The 25,992-nt window shown below is 36.8% G+C and overlaps 1 protein-coding gene across 4 annotated transcripts in view; it reads right to left on the minus strand.

The window, feature by feature from the left end:
• The window catches only part of PPP4R3B (protein phosphatase 4 regulatory subunit 3B), a 68,697-nt gene that overhangs the window by 36,078 nt on the left and 6,627 nt on the right, over positions 1–25,992 (minus strand). For all 4 annotated transcript variants that reach the window (XM_080813013.1, XM_080813011.1, XM_080813014.1 and 1 more), the window contains 4 exons: positions 20,387–20,485; positions 10,146–10,769; positions 2,738–2,815; positions 1,299–1,415 (listed from right to left, as the gene is read on the minus strand). In XM_080813013.1, the coding sequence (XP_080669139.1) occupies positions 1,299–1,415; positions 2,738–2,815; positions 10,146–10,769; positions 20,387–20,485 (918 nt within the window). The remainder of the gene's footprint in view (positions 1–1,298; positions 1,416–2,737; positions 2,816–10,145; positions 10,770–20,386; positions 20,486–25,992) is intronic.

Consider the following 25,992-nt stretch of genomic DNA (forward strand, 5'->3'; position numbering starts at 1 on the left):
AAATTATGCCACATTCCCTTTCTTTCCCAAATCTATGCACACCAAGTATTTGGATTTAGACATTGTACTGGAATCTTTTCTTCCTTTTCTTGTATAAATATTAAAAGCTTTAAAGCAGCTCAATTAGTTTCAGTTTTTGCCATCAGAAAGATAAATATTCAGAGAATATTTAGCAATATTTAGGAATCAGCATAGGATTATACTTTACAAATGCTATAAAAAGTTTTTTTTGTATTTACATATATGCAATATGTGAATGATGTTACCTAGTTAAGACTTCAAAATTTTCCAGAATCTGTCTTTGGTCCTGAATTTGCCAGTTACTCCTCAGAAACCGATTCTCTCTTTTATGACTCTCCTAACAGAAGATGCTTTTGAAAAGCACTCTGGGTATTTTTACTCTTTTCCATATCTTAGTTTTCTAAGGTAGTGATCCTGAATGCTTTTCCCTCTTTGATAGATGAAGGATAAATGACTTACAAGTTACAAAATCTTCAAGTGATTCTGAAAACATTCCTTAACTCATTCTCAAAGTGTGGTCCAGGGACGTGCATGAGATTAAAACTATTTTCATAAAAATAAACAATACTAGGGCATTACTGGCCCTTTTCACTCTCAGTATATCACAAGTATAGTGGGGTTTTCCAGAGGCTACAAGACACATGATATCAAAACAAATCAAATGCAGAAGTTGCTATGAGAATCTAGCTGTCTTCTCTTACACCAAATGTTAAAGGGATGGGCAAAAAAGGTGAAATGCCACTCCTCACTAAAAATTTTTTTGTTTCTGGAAAATTATTTTTTCATAAGTTATATTATTTGTAAAATATGTTTACCATCTTAAGTAAGTATTTTTAAAACTTTTCAGTTTCAATTTTTCATACAACACCAATGGATAAAAATTATATAAACAATTGTGTGAGAACCACTGCCCTAAACCATACTGCAGCATGAGCCACCTTGGTCCAGTTTGTCCTCCATCTACTCACTGGTCTAAAAAGGAAAGGTATTTTAATAGTTTCTATGAAACATAATATTGTTACAGAACAAGTAACAGTTCTGAAAAAACATGCGGGATTTTTATTCGCTTGAAGCCATATTATATGCAGGAAGTTAATAAAAATCCAAAAGCTGAACACACACTTGTGAATTACTTGATAGTAATTCACTATCAAGTGAATCATAAGCTAATATATATAATTCAATATGCATTACTATAATAAATATTTTCACATACATAATATTGAAGTACTACAAATTCACAACTTCAGAAACATGAAAAGAAACCATATAATTACCATTACAATTTCAAGAGCAGGAAGAATTCCCAACTTTGCCAAAGTTTTGAAAAATGCATCCCTGTTTTGAGGTTGTAATGTCTGAGAAAATGCACAAAATTCCTTGAAAAAGTTAACCTGTAATATTAGAAAATAAAGTCAGAAGTTGACACACATTAAGAGCAAACTTGGGGCACACTTTAATGTGATGTACCACAGTATAATATGCCCTTCTCAAGGACCTTGATTTCTTAGGGTTTCCTGGCTCCTTTAAAGCTGTATTCAAAGAACATATTAAAGACTAGCATCTCAGGGCGCCTGGGTGGCTCAGGGGGTTAAGCCTCTGTCTTTGGCTCAGATCATGATCTCAGGGTCCTGGGATCGAGCCCTGCATCAGGCTCTCTACTCAGCAGGGAGCCTGCTTCCCCACCCCTCTCTGCCTGCCTCTCTGCCTATTTGTGATCTCTCTCTCTCTCTCTGTCAAATAAATAAATAAAATCTTAAAACAAAAAAAAAAACTAGCATCTCTCTGAAAGTGAACTTTGCATTATTTCTGAACACTGAACAATGACCTCTCCAAAGACATTACAGTGTACATGTTATAGAGTCCCAGAGGGTGAATGCAGATATAATATTCTTAACTAGTGATTTAGGTGCAAAAATGTCATGTAAGGCATGTATCTTGAATTAGAGCCATGTACTTTCACAGAAACATGCTGTATAACAAATGGTGGCTGGGTTCTCAGAGAGCTCTCAAAAGTACAATTCCGTTTTTAAGAATTGGAAAGGACATTAGACATTCCTGAGTTTAAATAACTAATTCTATAAATGAGAAAACTGAGTAGGCAATCAACTATACCAAGATGACTTGGGTGACTTTAAGTCCACATCTTTCTTCCATTCTTTTTTAAAACCCAAGCCCCTGAATATAATATTTTAAAAAATGACAAACTGCTAGTAAACAGCAATTTACTAGCAGTTTCTTCCTCCAAAGCATGACTTATACCTCAGAAAATACATTTTGAAACGAAAAAAAAATTTCCAAGAATCAAATTACTTATCATGCATTTATTCAAGAAGCACGGTTCTTACCTTTTATCCCCCCTAAAAAAAAAAAAAAAAAAAAAAAAAAAGAGCTGTTCTATAATGTAACTATAGTCATAAAAATATATGAGTTTGCAATTCTGTTCTAACATAAACCCTATATCTAATTTTGGGTTTTGTAAGACACTTAAGTCCCCTCATTGCGGGGTAAAAATCACATCAAGATACTTTAAGAAACTGGTAAATATACAACACAGTTAAGTTTGAGAAACTTAGAGAATAATTATAAAATATAAATATGTATCTTTCATCTCATATTTATAAAAAATTCTCTTAACGAACTCAGTATTAAAAGCTGTATATGCCAAAAGTTAAGTGTTCTTTAAAGGTTCAAATTTCAAGAATAAATAACTTACCAATTCACGCCGTTTATCATCATCTGTAGCCTCATCCGTTAACTGTGCAAAAACTTCAGACAAAAACTTCTCATCTTCCTACACGAGAAGAAATAATTACTATGAAACAGTCTAATATAAAAAGTCACACTCATTTGTATGATTTACACCAATTATAATAAAAATAGCTGAAAACCTAATAATAGTTTCATCATGAAACTTAAAATTCATGTTAGGGGTATCTGGGTGGCTCAATGGGTTAAGCCTCTGCCTTCGGCTCAGGTCATGATCCCAGGGTCCTGGGATCGAGCCCCGCATCGGGCTCTCTGCTCAGCAGGGAGTCTGCTTGCCCACCCCCCCCCGCCTCTTTGCCTGCCTCTCTGCCTACTTGTGATCTCTGTCAAATAAAAAAAAAAAAAAAAATTAACGCTACACGTTTCAAACCCTCACTATACCATTTAGTATTAGTTATGCATTAATACCTCACTTAACCAGAGACTTCAATTATAAAGAACCCTTGGCGGGGGCAGAGTGTGAGGACCAGTTATGTTCTAGAAGTCACGCATGAAAACTCACGTATTTTAACTCTATAGTTAAAGGATCTGCAGCTCCCTCTTAGGATCTATTCATTAACTGTTTTTTTTTAAAGATTTATTTGAGAGGGAGTGAGAGAGAGAGGAGGGAGAAGCAGACTCCCTTCTGAGCAGGGAGCCAGAAGAGGACCTCCATCTCAGAACCCTGGGATCATGACTTCTGGGATCATGACCTGAGCCAAAGGCAGATGCTTAACTGACTGAGCCACCCAGAAGTCCCCATTTATTTACTTTTAATTTTAATGTAATTCAAACAAGTTTGAAGATCTCATTGTCAATCCACCGCAGATTAGAAAAATGAGAAATTACAAATATGGCACAGGAAAAGCAGTAAAGGAGACTGAATTCTGGCAGTGGTTAAGACTGCAAAGCCTTTTAAAATATAAGAACTCACAAAATGTAATTATCTAGGGCCATTTAGGGTACAGGCTTTCATTTTCTTGTGGTTCCCAAGGATAAAACTAAATGATAAAACACAGTAACTCCTTTTCACACTGATGACTCTGAGGTATTATAGGGCAGATATGTGTTAGTTCCTATAAGCACGGTTTATAAGGACAAACAAAAATATCGTGGGGTATGTATTATATCATCTTATTTTTTTTTAAAGATTTTATTTATTCATTTGATAGAGATCACAAGTAGGCAGAGAGGCAGGCAGAGAGAGAGGAGGAAGCAGGCTCCCGGCTGAGCGGAGAACCCAATGCAGTGCTCGATCCCAGGACCCTGGGATCATGACCTGAGCTGAAAGCAGAGGCTTTAACCCACTGAGCCACCCAGGCGCCCCTATCATCTTATTTTTAATATGAATTTGTGTGTCTAAAGTCTAAAAGGGGTAAACATTAGAGTGTTAATTGTGATTATCTTTTGGTGATGGATTATGAGTGCTTTTCTGTTTATCTGTATTTTCTTATTTTTCACAATAAGTATGGACTATTAAATTACAAAGGAAAAAACTGACATGAATACTGAAATTCACTCTGGAGATTTCCACAAAACCTGCTAAGAAAAAAAAAACCTGTGCTTTTAACAATGAATTTTGGAACACTGAAAAAATACAATTAAATTTAAAAAAAAGGAAATCTAAAACAAAAAGAAACCTGTGCTTTTTTTTTTTTAAGATTTTATTTATTTATTTGACAGACAGAGATCACAAGTAGGCAGAGAGGCAGGTAGAGAGAAAGAGAGAAGAGGAAGCAGGCTCCCTGCTGAGCAGAGAGCCCAACGTGGGGCTTGATCCCAGGACCCTGGGATCATGACCTGAGGTGAAGGCAGAGGCTTTAACCCACTGAGCCACCCAGGCGCCCCAGAAACCTGTGCTTTTATGTTTCAGTTATTTTTAAAATTCACTTGTATGAAATACAACTTGCATTAATTTTAATTAAGGTAGCATGTTCTAAGAATGTTCGTAATAGTGATTATCTTCATGGCTGATAATCAAATCATGACATGTTAAGGATATGCCTTAAATACCTGCCATTTTACTTAAGGTGGATCATCGCTGAAGCAGTATCAATTCCTTAAGTAAGTTTTTCTAAAAAAAGATAAAAGTGTATATATAAAAAATATGAGTAAAAACCACTAGATAGGATCATGGATGATGTAACCTATTTTCCCACTAACCACTCATCAATGTTACTCAAAGAACACTAAGAGCCACCCCCCTCCCCCGGTTCATTAGTCTAACTCAGAATGGTGTTTCTTTTGTTCTTTATTTTGTTGACTTCTTCTAGACCTTATACACCATGGCCTGAACCATCTTTTTCTGAGAGAAAAGAGCATTATACTTACTTCTTTCTTACTTACTTATACTTTTATACTTATACTTATAAGTACTTATACTTACTTACATTATACTTACTTCTCAGATTACTTTTTCTAAATACTTTTCATCTCAGTATTTTAGGTTTTGGTGAATAACTATGCATTTATTTCCACTTATACCTTTTATTAATTTCTTCTTCTTCCACCTCTCCCAGATTAAATCTTCCTTTCTTGTCTAAAAGGTTTTTAACTTTTTTTGAGAATACTTTCATAGGAAAACAGATTCAATTTTTGATAAATGCAATTTCTTCCATGATTCATTATTTGTGTGCTGACAGCTAGAACTGTGTAATGTATTATGGAGGCAATTTCAAGTACAATAGGCTGCTAGGAGAATATTTTAACTCTTATTATATTAATTTTTTCTGATTTCTAACCTTACTCTTGATAATACTCTACAGAAGCATGTACATGTTCCGATGTACATTAAAAAAGCAATTAACTGGGGTGCCTGGGTGGCTCAGTCAGTGAAGCATCTACCTTTGGCTCAGACTCTGGTCTTCAGATTGAGCCCTGAATCAGGCTCCCTGCTCAGTGGGGAGTCCGCTTCTCCCCTTCCCTCTGCTCCCCCTGCCCCGGCTCCCCAGCCTGTGAGCTTTAGAGCTCTCTCTCTCAAACAAATAAAATCTTAAAAAAAAAAAAGTAATTAATTGACAGCTTAAAAGTCCATCATAAATACAGCTGTAATGTTTCCCCCTAAATACCTGTTTCTCCAAGTAATCAGACTAATCTCTTCAGATAACTTTAGTTTTTCTTTTTTATTTAATTTTAAAAGCCTTTGTTTTTAATAAAACATAACTTTTAAGACAAACTGTGTGTGGCTACTTTTTTGACTTACACAGCAAAATCTTATGGGGGAATGAAGAGCCACTTTTACAAAGTCTGAATCAAACTTTTCTTTGCAGTAATATAAAAATAGGCACAGGCTCAAAATCCAAAAACCCAGGGGTGCCTGGCTTACTTAGTCAGTAGAGCATGCAACTCTTAATCTTAGAGTTATGAGTTCAAGACCCACACTGGATGCAGAGTTTACTTTAACAACAATAACACCACCACCCAAACCCAGAACCCATTCACCATTACTCATCTAATGCAGAAATTTAGATTAGATCACACTTTAAGAGGTTAGATTGCCTAGTCTAATTTTAAATTTCAAGAGACTGATGCCCAAAGAGTGGACTTATCTGAGGCTGCCTAGTAACAGAGATGGATTTAGAATCCAGGTCTCTGGCATGATGAGATTTTTGTCATTTCCATTGTATAATAAACTATAGGTCAGAGTCCTAAGTAGTCATTATTATGAAACAAACCAAAGTAAAACATATATAACAAAGTAGAATAGGCCAAATCTAGTAACATAAAGTGGAATATGTTAAATCCTGTATGAGTTCAAAAACCTCTCAAACAAAATGGAGAACTATATTAAGAACTGTATTACTGTAAGTTGTTTTCTTAAAGAAACTGAAAGATTTTATATATTTACTTAGTAACTGGGAAGAAAGGTTAGAAATCTCCTTTTCTAGTGCTGAAATCCACAAAATATGCCAAAAAAGAACTAAACTACTGATTTCCCTGGTTTGTTTTTGACTCAATTCTCATTTACGGGATAGTGAAAATATGTATGTTAAAATGTCAACATTTGCGATACCTGTCCTCCACCATTTCTAGTGAAGGAAGAAGTTAAAACTTCCTGTCGTGAAAAGGATCTTATCTGTAGCTATCTGTGTAAAAATAACCTCACTTTACTGGCTGTAAGAAATTTAATTTTTAAAACATTTTTAAGAATATTTCTCAATTCTGGGCACATGGGATTTTGATCTGCAGTTAGTTAGAAAGTTAAGGTTAACTAAACTCTTATGCCCCCAATTAACTAAACTCTTATGCCCCAATTAAGCTTAAGAGAATCTCAACATGTATTAAAGCACATACCAGGAGCCAGTGATCACAGTAAGTACTTTCATATAATTTCTGTTAATTAACCTAATTCAGGCTAGGAGTTATTTTATGTACCTTCACACTTACTTATTTTGGTCCAGATAAACAGAATTCTTATATTTTTACTTGCTTATGTAATTCATACAGAAAGTTAATACTCATTTAAAAAGCTATAGTTATCAGGGTGCCTGGGTGGCTCAATTAGGCCTCTGACTCTTGGTTTTTGCTACGGTTCTGAGATGGAGCCCCACAGCTGGAGCTGGAGATTCTTTCCTCCTCTCCCAGCTCATGCATGTGTGCCCATGCTTGTTCTCTCTTTCTCAAATAAATAAAGCTACAGATATGTATTCTAGCTAGAACGGTACCTGGAAATATCTAATACCTAGACAAAAAATTTGTACATGGAAGCCTCAGAGCTGGGCTTTAGGAAATGAGCCTTTAGAGGCCAGTCACCATAATCCTAATTCCTTTGTTCTCACATACTGTGGAGAATAAAAAATAGAATTCAGCATCACTGCTGACATATAAGAGATAACTAAGTGCTAAACCCTGGATAAACAACAGGTAATTCACAGTATCTATTTCATAAATTCATCTAATGGACCAGAAATGAGTAAGACTTTCTTTTCTTAAAGCTACATGTGATTTATATAATTACAGCCTTTATAAATAGGTCTATAACAAAATATATAAAATGACACTATAAGTATTTATTTATAAATTAGTTTGCATATTTTTTAAAACATAAAAAAGCATTTATGATCAAGTATTATAGATTTAGAAACCCTTCTGAAGTCAAAAGCAGTCATTTGAAAGCTTCTGCACTTGAGTTTTCTGTCAATGAGTTCCTTACATCAGCTTATACTGAGTCCACTTCCAAACCCCTGAACTGTAACAGAAGTTAGCAAGTCAAATAGGACCTTGAATTGTACAGTAAGTATGGTTTTTTTAAAAAAGCAGGTCCTATATATACTATAAATGGAACTTCATTCATAAGTGTAATTTCCCTTATACCTGTTACTGTGGAATAAGGAAAAACTGTGAGGTGAAAGAATGATCTAGAGAAGTAAATCCTAAACAGAAAATACAGTAACAAGAGAAAGGTGAATGATGGTTGGAAGCAACATAAAATGAAATCTCATAGCTAAGTAACAAGACAGAGATTCTCAACTTTTTGGTCTCAGGACCACTTTAAACTCTTAAAAATAATGGAGGACTCAAAAGAGCTTTTATTATGTGGATTGTTTACCATGTTTATCAATATTTATAATCACAACTGAGACATTTAAAAACATTAATTTGTTCTAGAAATAAGTGATTGTAAGTTTATGTAAATATTTTATATGAGCAACTTTTATAAATTAGAAAAAAGTGGCTCTGTTTTACATTTTTGAAAATTTCTGTAATGTTTGGCTTAATAGAAAAAAGCTATATTCTCCTATCTTCTTTCACATCCAGTCTGTGATGTTTTGGCTGGAGTATATGAAGAAAATATCGCCTCACAGTAACAAGAAGCTGGAAAAGGAAAAACTTCACAGACCTCTCTGAAAGGGTTTTAGGAGCCCCAAGAACACACTTGAGAACCCACTACACTATGTACACAGAAGCTACACGAAAAATTTAATGAGTGATATGGACATAACAAAAGCAGTTATGTAGGAAACTATGGGTATAGTATACTACAAGTAAAACAAAATCTTCAAAATCATCCTTACTACACTGTTAGGGTATAAAGGATTAACATGATAAACATGGCATAAACTCCTCTATTTTGCAACTGAAGGAGGCAATAAAACCAACCTCACATAGTAAAAAGTCTAACTGTTATTACCTGAAAATTAATGTTTCTCAGTACTGGCTGCACATGTGAATTGTTTGGGAAACTTCAAGCACACATTCAAACTCATAATATATACCCCTAATAATAACTAGGTCTCACAAAATGGACTAAAAGATAGTCTTTAAATAGCTGCTTTTGCTCAGGATGATGAAAAAGTTCTGGAAATGGATAGTGGTTATGGCTGCGTAACACTGTGAATGTATTTAACGCTACCAATTATATACTTAAAAATGGTTAAAATGATGAATTTTATGTCATATATATTTTCTAATTTTTAAAATATATGCAAAAATGAAGTTTAAAAAGTTCCATCATAGAACACTTAAAAATGTAAAAGGTCAACTGTAAGGTCAACAGTAAAGGTTTACTGTCAAGAAGACAGTAAACAACAAGTGTTGGAGAGATGTGGAGAAAGGGGAACCCTCTTATACTGTTGGTGGGAATGTAACTTGGTATAGCCACTTTGGAAAACAGTATGGAGATTCCTTAAGAAATTAAAAATAGAGCTACTCTATGACCCTGCAATTGCACTACTGGGTATTTACCCCAAAGATAACAGATGTAGTGAAAGAAGGGCCACCTATACCCAATGTTCATAGCAGCAATGGCCAGTCGCCAAACTGTGGAAAGAGCCAAGATGCCCTTCAACAGACGACTGGATAAAGAAGATATGGTCAATATATACATGGAGAGCTATGCCTCCATAAGAAAGGATGAATACCCAACTTTTGTATCAACATGGAAGGGACTGGAAGAGATTATGTTGAGTGAAATAAGTCAAGCAGAGTCAATTATCACATGGTCTCACTTGTAGAGCATAAAGAGTAATACAGAGGACATTGGGAGATGGAAAGGAGAATGAGTTGGGGGAAATCGGAGGGGGAGACAAAACATGAGAGTACGGACTCTGAAAAATAAACTGAGGGTTTTGGAGGGAAGGGGGTGGGGAGTTAGGTGAGCCTGGTGGTGGGTATTAAGGAGGGCATGTATTGCATGGAGCAATAGGTGTGGTGCTAACACCGAAAAAAAATAAAATTACAAAAAAAAAAATAAAAGTAAAAGGTCGCATTAAGAAGTGAACCTCCTTCAAAAACTCATGAGATAAAGTCCTGTCTTCTAGGCTTGACAGTATATTTAAAGTAAACAAAAGAAATCTTTCAAAAAGGAACGAATACCAGCCCAAACTATTAAGGGAAGTAAGCATCTGAAAAAACTAAGAACACCTTTGTTTACTTACCTGCAACATGCTGACTATCTCAACTTTGTTGAAGAAAATAAAAGACGTAAGAGTAGAAAGAAAATTCTCTTCAAAAACAGATGGCGTAGGCAAAATGATGTCCTGAATGTACTGTACCCTGTAAGTCTGATGTATTTTTTGCCTTAGTTCAGAGTCTGTTATTGGTATAACTTCCTTAAACTTTGCAGTTTTGGTCAAAAATTCTCTATGCCTTTTTGGCTGAGCCAAAGCAGGGTCATACTCAAGGCATCCTACGACATCCATGATACACTCATCAGAAAACATTACTTCAAACAAAGTTGCCTTATTTAGGAACAAGATTCCTCTAATAATTTCATACAAATGGTGTAAGCCTTCAGTGTTTTCTAGATTCTCACAAGCTTGGAACAGCTGCAGTAGTTTTTTAATATAGCCTTCATTTTCTAAGGCCAGAGCCAGCTTTTCCCTACGGATAGGTGAGGAGAGAACTGAGGTAACTAAGTCAGCAATCTCTTCAAGTTTATTGAGTTCACATGTGGGCAGGTCGATTAGATGACTGGTTTCAGGCATTTCTTCAAATCGTTCTTCTTCTGATTCATCAATGAGGTCCTGTGTGACTTCCACTGATGGATCCTTACCTTGAACCTAAAAACATCCAAGTACAGCTGGTTACCTTAAAATACAAAAAAAGTCAAAATTTTGGAAATCAAATCACTGACCACTGAATTTAAGTAAAAATACCTTGCAAAGAAGTATTAGCCACACAGTCATTGTTAATTAGAAATGAATTCTAGAGAGGGAAAACATACCCAGTTTAGAGTCAATTACTTGATTCTCAATTTCATCTCTAAATTTCCCAGCATATAACTTCAGGTTAACTCTGATCCCTGACAATGTGCACAGTTAAGCTAATGTTACATTGATTTATATGATGTTATGTAATAACCAGGTGCAGTTGTTTACTAACTTCACTATTCCTACTAATTTTGAATTCCGCAGAAGGTTAACTCTTCTGGGGGTCCCCCGAATCACTATATATGACTCTAAATGCACCATCATACTGGCCTGACAAAAACACTACTAAGTTTATTATTTTTATTACATATACATATATTATATGTGTGTGTATATATATTTTATATATATGTCTCTCTCTCTATATATACGTGTGTGTGTGTTTGTGTGTGTATTTTAGAAGGGGTGTGGGGAAGAGAGCGAATATCTTAGGCAGGCTCCATGCCCAGCCTGGAGACCGATGCAGGGCTTGATGTCACAAACCTGAGATCACAATCTGAGCTGAAATCAAGAGTCAGATGCTTAACCAACTGAGCCATTCAGGAACCCCCAATACTACTAAGCTTAAACCAAACTAAAACCCAAATCTTTGTATATTCAAGAGTGAGAAGGTTTCCTCAAATTACTCTTGAAATTCACTTTTGGACAAATAGTTGCTTTTGCTATGAGCCTACAACTGCTCTAAAAAACAAAGAATATTCTTGGGGTGCCTGGGTGGCTCTGTCAGTTAAGTATCTGCCTTTGGCTCAGGTCATGATCCTAGAGTTCCAGGAATGAGCCCCGCATCAGGCTCCCTGCACAGTGGGGAGTCCGCTTCTCCCTCTGCCCCTCACACCCTGCTCTTGTGCTTTCTCTTTCTCAAATAAATAAAATCTTTTTTAAAAAATAAAAAAGAACAAAGAATATCCTTTAAAAACTGGCATTCATTTAACACCTGTGATAAAACCTCCAAGTTATAATATCTAGAAAACATAATGAATAAAAAACTTTTTTATGATTCATGTTGACAGCTCAACAAAAGCATGGCTAACTTATAACAAGTTTTCTATAATGATTTCTATAATGACTAACATAAAAACTTTATTCTTTATAAATTTCTTCTAATTCCTAACATAAGAATACAATTATCCTCTTTTCACCTCAAAATATCCAAATATTCAGAGATGAAAAACCTCCAGAAATTTCCAAATCCGCCCAAACAACATGAAAAAAGTCCTAAGAACTTGGAGGAAGTAGACAGATACACTGGTGCATAAAGGATACTTTTTCTCCTAGAGTACTTTTACTTCTGAGTCCTCAACAGAGTTGTTGGATTTAGGGAGACTGACACATAAACATAAGAGAAAGGGTGGGTAACAAAGTCATAAGAGCAGTTCAGATAAAATACCATGGAAATTCAGAGGAGGGGAAATTCCTCCCAGCTCTTGGGAGTACAGAGGGTGGTGAGGGGAGACTATAAGGAAGAAATCATAAAAGCAGTGGTATTTGAGATCTTCAAAGTGGCATCTGTACTTTCAAAGATGTGTACGATTCAGATGAAGATAAAGGCATGCAAAATGCAAAGGGAATAGTAGAGGCAGACATATGGAAACATGTGACATGCATACGGCAAACAGCAAAATTAGAAATGTAGATTAAAGCCAGATTATGGAAAATCAAGCTAGAACACTTGGAGTTATTGTTCAGGGAAGTAAATGTGCAGCACTGTCCTTTAGAAAAGTCAACCGGGCATCAGGTGTATGGAATAAATTTGAGAATATCGATAACTTAGGGTGCTATTCCAAAGTCTACATGAACAATTGAATTTGGATAGTGATGGTGGGACTGATACGGGACAAAAGAGAGAAGGAACCCTATAGTTTTAATGACCCTTTAGTTTTAAATCTGTCATTGGGAAGATTATGGTTCCTTTAATAAAAACTGATAGTATGGGAGAGGGATGGTTAGTAAAAGTTGAGTTCTATTAAGTTTGAGACAACTGAATACCCAACTGGCAACTAAATCTGTAGATATACTACTCTGGAAAACAAGTAGGTCAGAAGGTAGAAATTTGGGATTAGGGTAACACATAAAGCCGGAAGACTCTGACGGTAACCTAAGAAACAGAAGTAGAGTACAAAGTGGGGAAGAAAGAGGAAGAAGAATCATAGGTTATAACGAAAGAATAAGAAATCAGAAGGGGGCGTCTGGCTGGCTCAGTCTGTGGAGTGTGCAACTCTTGATCTCAGGGTTATGAATTCAAGCCCCAGGTTGGGTTTAGAGATTACTTAGGAATAAAATCTTTAACTCACATTAGTCTGCATGTTTCAGAATTAAAAGCACAGCTACAAAAGCATTTACAAGGTTACAATATGTCCATTTCTATGTCATCCAGTATTACTCCTACAAGCTTCCTGGACGCTCTCCTAAATTTAACACTCCCTGATACGATCTGTCAATCCCACATAAACCCAAGTGACTGTCTGGATGTCAATAAAGCGGTTCATCAAGTATTTCTGGTTCTCTCCCTTTTGTGGCACGGGTTCCTTGTTTCCATGAAGTTATATGTAATTGTGTGATTTGTTTTGGCCAATGAAATGTGAGGAAAAGTGTCATGTGTAACTTCTGGAAGAACTTTTAAAAGCCAATGCTCTGACTTGCCCCCTTTCATTCTCACTTTGCAATGATCTTGGAAGCATTAAAATGAATTCTCTATCAACCTGGGTCCCTGAGTGGATGTGGTAAGCACAACCTCTTCCTGTCCAACTCTGTCACGCATTGGTCAAATAGCATTAGGGAAAAACAAACTTTTGTTGTGAGCCACTGAGATTTTAGGAATTTGTTACTATAACACAATCAGACCTTAACATTCTCCCTTCTGTGGCACAAATCAGTCAGCCAACTGTGGCACGAGTCTGTCAACTAATTGTGCTGAGTGTGTTTAAAAAAAATTTACACTATCAGTAGGGTTCTCAACAGAAATTTCTTTTCCACACTTCTAGCTTACTTCCTTACAGCTGTTGCTCTAATTTCCCCCCCCTTTCAAGTGTCAAACACTATTACTTTCTCCTTTATATCTCAGGAGACAGAATTTTTCCTTTGAAAAAAGAGACCACTGTTATTTAACATACTCTAACACCCTTCTTCATCTCACAACTTATTTTCACTTTTTCTTAATTTCTTTCCAAAAAAAAATGTCCCTACCCTCCCATTTTCTGAGGTTAATGCTTCTGTGTACTTTTGACTTTATGCTTTCTAAGAGCTACATATACAGAAATTATCTTAGCTCTTTTTATAAGTTCTTCCACACATAAAAGAATCCAAGTTAAGCCAAAAAATTTATAGGGACCTAACAGAGACCCCACATTTTTGGGGGCATTAAGCACTAATGAGGGCCAAGGTGGGTACCAGCGACTTATACCCTGGGACTCTATGGTAACAGCTCAGAGAGGCATAAGTAGAGTGACTGGTTGCATCTTTGTGTGGCCTTCTGGGGCTTTCCCACATGCCATGCTCAATCCTCTCCCTCCTTCTGTCACGGTTGCCCTTCACCCATTTGTGACACACAGGCACACATCTCCCTGTTCTAAATCTTACAGTGGTGCCTTGCCCCACCAAAGAGACAATTCAAAATATGGTATCAATGTTTAGAAAGTGGAGGACTCTAATGACTAGTAACAAATCGTTATCTAAGACAAAAACAATTACTATTATTCACCACTCCCCTTAAGAAATTTATTGTCCTCTGAGCTATCATACTTTTCAGAGTTGTTTTACTTTCTCACTATAAGGAGTTAAGAAGTGACTAAATAATATGATTTTTATTGAAATTAAAGTTGTTTTTTCAAAGGTCAGCAATGACTTCTCAGAAATGGAAAGTAAAACAGCATATGGTTCTGTGGAATACCAGGCAGTTGTGAGAAGCAATAAACTAAATGTGTATTCAGCAACATGCATTTAAAACGTATAGTACATGGGGCACCTGGGTAGCTCAGTAGGTTAAGCATCTGCCTTCGGCTCAGGTCATGAATTCAGGGTCTTGGGATCGAGCCCTATGTCAGGCTCTCTGCTCAACAGGTCTGCTTCTCCCATTCCCTCCAATCCACTCATGCTCTCTCGTTCTCAAATAAATTTAAAAAAATCGGGCGCCTGGGTGGCTCAGTGGGTTAGAGCCTCTGCCTTCAGCTCAGGTTCATGGTCTCAGGAGTCCCGGGATCAAGCCCCACATCAGGCTCTCTGCTCCGTGGGGAGCCTGCTTCCTCCTCTCTCTCTGCCTGCCTCTCTGCCTACTTGTGATCTCTGTCAAATAAATAAATAAATAATCTTAAAAAAAATTTTTTTTAAATCTTAAAAAAAAAAAAAAAGCACAGTACTCAGTAGTTTAGTACAAAATTAAGCTTCCTGGACCAGCAGAGTGGCCAAATCTAACACCCCTTCCAAAGATAGAAAAGTGTGAGTAAAAATCAGGGACATATAGGAAGAAACAGTAACCAAGGGCAAAGGAATGAACAAATGGGTAAAGCAACAAGAGAAATCCAATATTAACACTAGACCCTCAAGAAAGGATCGGAGCAAGAGATGATGTTCTCTTAACTCAACTGTATCAGATGCTTGAAGGGTAAAAGCCGTATGTTTGCCAAAACCACCTATTCTTGGGACTTAACAAGGTTGAATGGAGGCCTGTAAATAAACCTGATGAACTGAAACAATTGTTAATGACTGTTAACGATTCTAGTAATGTGCCAGACTCCTCCTTTTCAGGTTACATCTACTACCATACTGCAATATGGTATAATACTAGCACTGTTGCTCCCACTACCTTAGGTACATAAGCCTCATAATTTTACTCTAATATTAATACCGGGAAACTGAGTTAAAGCCTCTTCAGCATCAACGCTGATAGAAAATGACTGGCACAAGGAAGAAATGGATTTTGTTAACTGTCAGTTGATTTCTATACTAAATACTTCTGTACAAGTTTATCATAAGGTACAAACTGCAATAAATCAAGGAGGAAAATGAGTAATCAGTATGAAATATAAAAAGTAAATCATGGCGGGGCACCTGGGTGGCTCAGTGGATTAAAGCCTCTGCCTTCGGCTCAGGTAATGGTCCCAGAGTCCTGGGATAGAGCCCTGCATCGGGCTCTCTGCTCAGCAGGGAGCCTGCTTCCCTTCCTCTCTCTCTGTCTGCCTCTCTGCCTACTTGTGATCTCTGTCAAATAAATAAATAAAATAAAATAAAATAAACAGTAAATCATGGCTTTATCAGACAGATTACCTGTTTCTTTAAATATATCCCTACCCCAAAATGGCTCCTCTAAATATTAGGCATATTCATACTGATATTTGCTCTGTCATATAAACGCTATACTAAATACAGATGCTTAAACAAATATAATCATTTTGCTATGAGAGTCTTGGCAAGGGGTGGCCTTTGCAGTTAAGGATTAGTCTTGCCTAAAGAAAAGCTTTGGCTCTTGCCTAACTCCTGAGAGGTAACCTCTAAGCACTTTTAATATCCTATCAGACATGAGTGTTTTCTGTTCACCTGGGAGCACTGGGCTATGCCAGACATTCTGTGTGTGGGTAACTAGGTGGTTTATAGTGGAGGTCTTGGACCACACAATATCAGCTCAACCTGTGGAGGTGCTGGAAACTAAAGTCTGTCAAAGGGCAGTCAGCCTGCTTATAGGACTAACACCCAAGAAAATACTGGACACAAAGGTTGGGGTAAGCTTCTCTGGTCAGCAATACTATGTGCAGGTTGCCACACAACATTGCTGGAAGTAAGTGCTGTCTGCATAAGTATCCTGAAAAAGAAAACTGGAAGCTCAAGCCTGGAACTGCCCCAGACTTTGCCCTATGTGCCTTCTCCCACTGGTAATTTTAATCTGTATCATTTCACTGTAATAAACTGTAATGACAAATATAACAGCTTTGTGGAGTTTTGTGAGTCTTTCTAGTTAATTAGTGAATCTGACAGTGGCTGTGGGAACTCCTGAAAAACATGAGTGAAAAATAGTAAACAAATTTCAGCAAAACTCTCTAGGACAAATGTACCAAGTCTTCAGCACAAAGTCTTCAGAATATATAAAGATCCAGTAATTAGTATTAAACAGTACATGCTGATGTGTGGGAGGGGAGTAGGCATAATGTAATATGCTGAAATATCATCCACCATATAAATATATGTTCCAGGAGAAATGTAATCCAACAACCTACTTCTTTTTTTTAATTTTATTTTTTTAAAAGATTTTATTTATTTGACACAGAGCAAGCGAGGGACAGAGAGCAAGCACAAGCAGGGGGAGGGGAAGAGGCAGAGGGAGAAGCAGACTCTCTGATGAGCAGGAAGGCCGATGTGGGACTCGATCCCAGGATTCTGGGATCGTGACCTGAGCTGAAGGCAGCCGCTTAACCGACTGAGCTACCCAGGCGCCCCTAACATCCTAGTTCTAAGTAAGATGTTTATCTTCTATCTTATTCATTCATTCTTTAAATATGTACTAGACACACACACAACATGTGTCAGTTGCCATACTATTGGAGGAGGGATACAAAACAAAGTATCACTTTTCAGGAACTTATAATAAAAAGTTTAAACTTTATATACTATTAATATATTTTTTTAAAAGATTTTATTTATTTGACAGAGAGATCACAGCAGACAGAGAGGCAGGCAGAGAGAGAGAGAGGGAAGCAGGCTCCCTGTTGAGCAGAGAGCCCGATGCAGGACTCGATCCCAGGACCCTGAGATCATGACCTGAGCCGAAGGCAGCGGCTTAACCCACTGAGCCACCCAGGCGCCCAATATTCTTTCTTTTTTTAAAGATTTATTTTATTTATTTATTTGGCAGACAGAGATTACAAGTAGGCAGAGAGGCAGGAAGAGAGAGAAGAGGAAGCAGGTTCCCCGGCGAGCAGAGAGCCTGATGTGGGGCTCGATCCAAGGCCCCTGGGATCATGACCTGAGCCGAAGACAGAGGCTTTAACCCACTGAGCCACCCAGGAGCCCCTATACTATTAATATTCTGAACAGCTTTTAAAGATTATAGAAAAGTAGTATTTCCCTCTTTTATTTTTGAAGTTTTATATCCTTCAGTATGCTTTCATTATTTTCATGGACCAGTTTTTTCCCCTCATTTTATAGATGAATGCATGCATGATTAAGGTTTCCTGAATCCAGAACAGAACAGCAAGTTTTTGTGGACTGCATGTGTCTGAATCTGCAACAGAGATCATTTTTAACTCTTACGTCTCACTTTACAGAAAACTTGGCCAACATAAAATTCAATCTCAATCTTGCGGAGAGCATACAAGAATAAGTATTAGGACCTTCTCATCATTACCGCCCATAAGTTTAAAGACAGGCAAAATACAAAGGCAAAATAATAATGAAACAATCTGTGTTATATTCTTATGTATATTTTAAATTTACATATTTAGCAAAATCATATTTACCAGTGTTTTCACCTGTTCATCAATGGAAATTCTTCTATTTAATAGTGCATACTAATAATGCTTCATTAATACCTGATACATACCTAGTAAGATTTGAGGTGGTAAGAAACAAACCATCTACTTCCAGTTTAGATTTGTGACCTAGAGCCAGCCATGAAATAAGCTTTATATAGAATGAGAAGGTTCGTATTATACTTTCTTGCACTGTGTGGCAGTTACTGATAAGACTAAGGAAAAAAATTACTGTGGTCAGATGCATTAAGACCAACTCAAGAACCTTTAGTAATCAGAATCACTATAAAGAAAAGCTGATAGAAGTGAAAATGACAAGAGTCAAAAACACCAGAACAGAATATTACACTAGGCAACTGCTGAAAATGTGATCCCATTTACAGAAAATAATAGTTAAAATGTTATGGTTAATTTAAAATTCCAGTTACCAGCTGTCACAGACTGTATCTGCCTAAGGAGACATCCAACTACTAAATGTAGTATGGTATACTGAATGGAATCCTGGAACAGAAAAAGGACACTATATCTTAAACTGAGAAAAACTAGGATGCCTGGGTGGCTCAATCAGTGGCTCAATTGGTTAAAGCAACTGGCTCTTGATTTCAGCTCAGGTCATGATCTCAGGGTCGTAAACTCGAGCCCCGAGTTGGGCTCTATGCTGGACATGGAGACTGCGTAAGATTCTCTCTCTCCCTCTCTGACCCTCCTATGCTCAACTGTACACACTCTCTCTCTAAGAAAATAAATAAGTGAAATAAATAAACTGGGGAAATCTGAATAAAATATAGCCTTTAGCTAATAATAATGTATGAGTAATAATAATAATGAACAGTAATACCGTATGAATATTAACTCATCAATTATGACCAGTGTATCCTACAAATATCAGAGACTATTTTTTTTTTTTTAAGATTTTATTTATTTGTTTGACACAGAGAGAGATCACAAGCAGGCAGAGAGGCAGGCAGAGATAGAGGGGGAAGCAGGCTCCCTGCTGAACAGAGAGCCCGATGCAGGGCTCGATCCCAGGACCCTGAGATCATGACCTGAGCTGAAGGCAGAGGCTTTAACCCACTGAGCCACCCAGGCGCCCCATATAAGAGACTATTAACAGCAAGAACTGGAGGAGAAGGTGTCAGGGAAGAAAGTACATAGGAACTCTCTCTGTATTTTCTACTCGTATTTTCTAGAAATCTGAACTTCTAAAATTAAAACTTTCCTTTTTAAGATTTATTTACTTTAGAGAGAGAGAGCATGCACAGAGTGTGTGAGGGTGCACTGGGGGCAGGGGGCAGAGGGAGAGGGAGAAGTAGGCTCCTGGCTAAGCAGGGAGCATGAAGCAGGGCTCGATCCCAGGTCCCCGGGATCATAACCGGAGCTGAAAGCAGATGCTTAACTGAATGCATCACCCAGGTGCCCCTAAAATAAAAACCAGTAAAAAAGAGAGCTAGGGGTGCCTGGGTGGCACAGCGGGTTGAGCATCTGATTCTTGATTTTAGCTCAGGTCATGATCTCAGGGTTATGGGCTGATTCTTGGTTTTAGCTCAGGTCATGATCTCAGGGTTATGGGATTGAGCCCTATGTTGGCATCTGTGTGGGGACTGCTTGAGAGTTTTTCTCCTGCCGTTCCTTCCACCTGTGTGCTTCCTCTATCCCTCTCTAAAAATAAATCCTAAAAAAAAAAGTTGCAGGTACCTGAGAGTTATCACCTATCTTATATTCTCACATATTATAAATTCTTTTAGAATTGAAGTCATGAGCACTTTCGATCATTAGTGTCTGGCACACCGTATTCATAAACATTAGGCAAGCAGGTGACCAAATTTTAGAGAAAAACCTCAAAGACTTAGAACTTAATTATTTACTGACCTTTTATTAATTATGAATATATTCTATCAAACTTTAAAGTGATAAACACATGCTCTCTCCACATTCTAATATATTCTTTCAGGTAAAAAAGAAAAAAAAAGTCAAGAATGCAAACTTAAACTAGTATTATTTAAAAAACCTTACCTGACAAATTTTTTCCCAAATCTCATCGCAGCCAGCTTTTTCCTGGAAACTTAGAGCCAGATCATAGTTCTCAGCTTCCGACCAAACAATTAACGTATCCTGTTTAAAAATAAAGATTTTTACATCATCACACTAGAAAAGCTAAAAAAGAAATAACTACGAAGTAGAAATCAAGAGGACAGGAAAAAGCATAGTGATGACAAATGCCCTCTGATGAGTGTAATTAATGTACACTCAATTGACATAAGGTAACTGTATTTTGCTAGCCTTTGAAACTTAGTAATATACTGGCAATGGAACAGTTTGGGTATTAAAATGACATTGAGCAATTTTCTCAAACAAAAAGTATTATTATTTATTAAATATTAAAATATATACTTTTATTTATATATTTTTAATATAAGTTTATTTAATATAATAGAGCTTAGCAGGCTCTAGCTCAGGTTACCAAGATAATGTCGGAAATTTCCAGATTCTCTGAATCTGGAAAAGCCTTCAAGATATGAAAGAATTCAAAACAATGATGAAATGAATATAGTCTAGCTGAAAGTATTACCAACAGCACCTACTTCAGCAGCTTAGTTTGTAAAGAAATTAAGAACCCCAGGGTTTAGGTGTTTTTCTACTAATGTCCTTAATTATATCACTAACAAAAAGTCAGTTAAGCTTTTAGGAAAAAGTTGTCAACCCCTTTATTAAAAACTAAAGTTTGGGTTTAAATTAAAACACAGACACATCTAAACACAAAAAATCATTATGCAACACTCAATGAAATGGCCAGTTTTTTTAAGGATATGTAACAACGAAAGTTTAGTATGATTAAAACTTTGACTTTCAGAAAATACACATTTAAAAAAATATATATACATGTTTACATCCTAATTACCAAGTATATAATCTACAAAAATACCTTATAACTAATAATTGTTCATCTAATACTTCTAAATATTGTGACTTGATATTAAAAAATATAATACTAAAAAGAGCCTCAGATAAACAAAGTCTTCAAAATCAAAACACTTTAAAACTTTGATAGCTTTAATCTGTAAAGGAAAAATATCCTTCAATTAATCCAGGTCTCAGATTAATACTTAATTTGCTGTTTAACCTGGTAAGAAAAACAGCTGGAAAACTGTGTTCTCTCTTCTGCCTGGCTGTGCTCCTCGGAAGGAAAATTTGCTACCACATATTCTAAAATTTTAACAGGTAACTCCTTTCATTTAAAAACTCTCCGTGGGGCACCTGGGGGGCTCAGTTGGTTGGGCATCTGCCTTCGGCTTGTGTTGTGATCTTGGGGTCCTGGGATTAAGCCCCACATCAAGCTCCCTGCTCAGCAGGGAGCCTGCTTCTCCCTCTACATTTCCCCTCTGCTTGCACTCTCTCTCTCAAATGAATAAATAAAAATATTTTTAAAAATTCTACATTTTCTAGCTGTGTAACAAAGAAAAATGTATTTCACCTTCAAAAAAAAAAATAAAAACTTTCTATGGCTCCCGCCATATACAGAAGAGGCTTTGAAATCTTAAAAAACAAAAAACAAAAAACAAAAAAAACCCAGCAGAACTCTTTTTACAAGCAAAATTTTACTAAGAATCTTCAAGTAACAAGGGGTGCCTGGGTGGCTCAGTGGGTTAAAGCCTCTGCCTTCAGTTCAGGTCATGATCCCAGGGTCCAGGGATCGAGTCTGCTTCCTCCTCTCTGCCTACTTGTGATCCCTGTCTGTCAGATAAATAAATAAAATCTTGGGACGCCTGGGTGGTTCAGTTGGTTGGACGACTGCCTTTGGCTCAGGTCATGATCCCGGAGTCCCGGGATCGAGTCCCGCATTGGGCTCCCAGCTCCACGGGGAGTCTGCTTCTCTCTTTGACCTTTTCCTTGCTCATGCTCTCTCTCTCACTGTCTCTCTCTCAAATAAATAAATAAAATCTTAAAAAAAAAAACCTTAAAAAAAAAAAAAGAATCTTCAAGTAACAAAAAAGATATAAAGACAAAGCTCCTCTGGTTAAAGGTCTAGGAAACACACTCAGGCTCATGTACTTTACTCAACCTGAGTAAAGCAATCATCAAACAGCAATCTCCAGTACTCTATTTGTATGTCTCGAATTATTTATACATTACACTCAGGAATATTAGTACAGCAATACTCTATAAAACATACACTAAAATAGAAATAAAAACCTTTATATAAAGATAAAATAAGAATCATTTAAAAACGTTTAAACTGTTTGGGCTCCATACCATTATTAGTCAGCATTTTAAGACCCAATATATACTTAGGGCACAGTATATACACACAAATGACAGTAGATACAAATCTGTATTTAATGCCATCCTTCTAATAATTCTGAATTTTGGGGGAAGAGCAACTTCTTGTGAGATCTGTTTTTTTTTTAAAGATTTTATTTATTTGAGAGAGAGCACACAATCAGGGAAGAGAGGCAGAGGGAGCCCAACATGGGGATCCATCCCAGGACCCTGCAATCATGACTCAGCTGAAGGCATCTACACCCAACTGAGCCACACAGGCAACTTTGTGAGATTTTACCATTGTTTCTGCGTTATTACTTGCTGACAGATTAACAAGGAGTGTAGATGTCAGTTTTACCATTATCATGTTCATTTCTACTTACATTATTGCTTTCAGGCCTTTTTAAGGCATGTGTTCATTTTATTAGGGTTACAGGTCAGCTTAAATTGGAAAATATCTGTAAGTAGTTATCTACACATGCAGGCTATCGTAATTCACAGTAGTTAGGGAACATTTTTTATGGAAGTGTTACTTTTAGAATACCATGTCTATTTTTTTTTTTAACTTCTGACCACTTGCTTATTAAGTATTAGCAAAAGTTAATTTCTTCTTCTGATTAAAATATCTAAGCAGGCTTCTTCTCAAATCTCAAAGCTTTATACTGTGCATTCCATCTTGGAGATCACTAGTACAACAGGATGAAAACCAGAATACTTTATCCAGGCACCCAGGGCCCTTTCCAATTTGGTTCCAATCTATCTTCTGAGCAGAAGTCCCAGTAAGCTACAAGTCTGACTTAAGGTAATTAAGTCCCCTTCTTCAAAATTTTCTTGTTTGTTTCTTCTTAATGTAAAGTCTTCTCCCTAACCCAGTCAAAACCCCAGAAACTAAATGGGATTTATATTCAGAATCCTTTTTCAATATAAAGACGACTGACCTTGGTTGATGGTTAAATATACAAATTCCCATGTTCCCTTGGAGTGAAGCTCCAAATTCTTATTTTTAATTTTTTTTTAAAGATTTTATTTATTTATTTGACAGGCAGAGATCACAAGTAGGCAGAGAGGCAGGCAGAGAGAGGGAGAAGCAGGCTCCTTGCTGAGCAGAGAGCCCGATGCGGGACTTGATCCCAGGACCCTGAGATCATGACCTGAGCCGAAGGCAGAGGCTTAACCCTCTGAGCCACCCAGGCGCCCCCAAATTCTTATTTTTAACAAGGGTCTCCGATAATTCTTTTGGTAAGTCCAATTTGAAAACATCACCTAAGTGTATCTCTGGCTGGTTACAGAGGATAGGGAACTGCCATCAGAGCAGGCACTTTCCAGCTCTATAAAATCTCCTCAAAATGGGTTACAAATCCCATCCTTTCTTCTTCCCCTCCCTGGAAAGCTACTATTTCAATAAAAAAAAAACAAACAAACCCCAAAACCAAACCCTAAGAAGTACTTCTAATAACTGCTTATCACAAAGATCACAGTAAAAGCTCCTAGGTAAGAGAGCACAAAGGTGGCATAAGAACATTTAAAACAAAAGTGTCAAAAGGCAGGGTTTCTTACATATCCCAAAGTCAAGCTCAGTTTTAGAGGTAATGTCTGTTTCCAAATGCTGTGCCCTTTGTATTATATTTTTTGCTCATTTGTGTGTGACACACAAATCTTTGGGACATTATTAATGCCTGTTTAAACTAAGAGAAGCTTAACAGTTTTTCTCTACCAACTAAACATTTAACCACCACTATGTCCCCATGGAAATCAGATTTAAAATGAGCCTGCAGGGAGAATAGAAAAAGTCAAGTTTTATTTGGTCCGGTCCTTTAAAAAAATAAGAAAGGTAATTAAGTCTAACACCAGGATGGAAGTTAAGACATGAGCTGGAGAGGCTTGATAATTTAGCTTTTACTGAATCAGATTTTCACAATGTAGTTTTATTATAAGAAATGGTCATTTCCCATCTTAAATATTAAAAATACATGCTTGAGGTGTATTAAAAATACATGCTTGATACTGTTTAAATCAAAGGTTCTTAATTCAAGGTCTAAATCATACCTTAGAATTGTATTTAAAACTGGGTGCTTTTAACATCTTTTCTATGGAAAGGGTCTCTAGGTTTTACATTATACTCACAAAGCCACCTGTGACACATTTAAAATAGTCTAACAGACCATGGATTATCAGTTTCAGTTTACCTCTCTAGTGCATTAACATGAATGAAATCCACTCATGAAATATTTGAGATCCTACTGCCTGTCAGACCCTATCTTTGCCCCAACCACTCTGATGAAATTCAAAACAGACAGAGCTGAAGTTTTTCAAAAGGATCTCTTATTTTTTTTAAAAGGGAGAACAGAAATAATCAGATTTGTAGACTTCAAATTGCAGAATTTTGCAATTCAAAATCAATTTAGAAGTCTGAAAATAAGTGTGATTAACCAGACATATGATGCAACATCTAGTTCTCTAGTAGCTTCTAATGGGTATTTGACCTCAACTTATTCTGAGATGGATTTTTAAAACAGTATGGTATAACATACAGTCCAAGACAGACATGATGCTATTGCTAAAAACAATACTAATATCTTCCTAAAATCCAAATATATTTGGATATAATGGGAGTAACCCCAGACTAGCACAAGGACTGAGCACCGCTCAGTTTCACTGTCCACTATTTCCATGACTCAGCATAGTATTTAACCTCCTTGATTTTTCTTTTCTTTTTTTTTTTTTTAAAGATTTTATTTATTTATTTGACAGAGATCACAAGTAGGCAGAGAGGCAGGCAGAGAGAGAGAGGAGGAAGCAGGCTCCCCGCAGAGCAGAGAGCCCGATGCGGGGCTCGATCCCAGGACCCTGGGATTATGACCTGAGCCAAAAGCAGAGGCTTTAACCCACTGAGCCACCCAGGCGCCCCTCCTTGATTTTTCTTCCTCACTGGAAAAGAGGAGTATGACTGATGAGATTATTATGACTACAGTTCTCTTATTGAGCTTATCTGTCACATACCATGCTAAAAGCATTTTCATACATTAATTCACAACTATTACATGACATAGGTAGTATCTTCATTTAAAAGGTAGGATTCAAAGAAAATTTGCTCAGGAAATTTGAAATAATGAAATAAAAAACTTAATTAAGAGTATTCAACTCTAAACCCATGTCCCTCCTACTATGCCCCATAAAAAATGTAAAAAATTCTAAAAGAACACAAAGTTCTCAACAATATGCTTCCTAACCTCCCGCCCAGAGGAACTATATTTTTATCTAGGCAGCTATCTGGACCCCTATGTAAGAACCCTCTTCATCTGATTTCCAAGGATTTCTCCTTAGTCCCACTCCAAACCACCACCCAGAACATCCCTCTA

Source organism: Martes martes (genome assembly GCF_963455335.1).
Source record: "Martes martes genome assembly, chromosome: 9".
Classification (NCBI taxonomy): Eukaryota; Metazoa; Chordata; class Mammalia; order Carnivora; family Mustelidae; genus Martes; species Martes martes.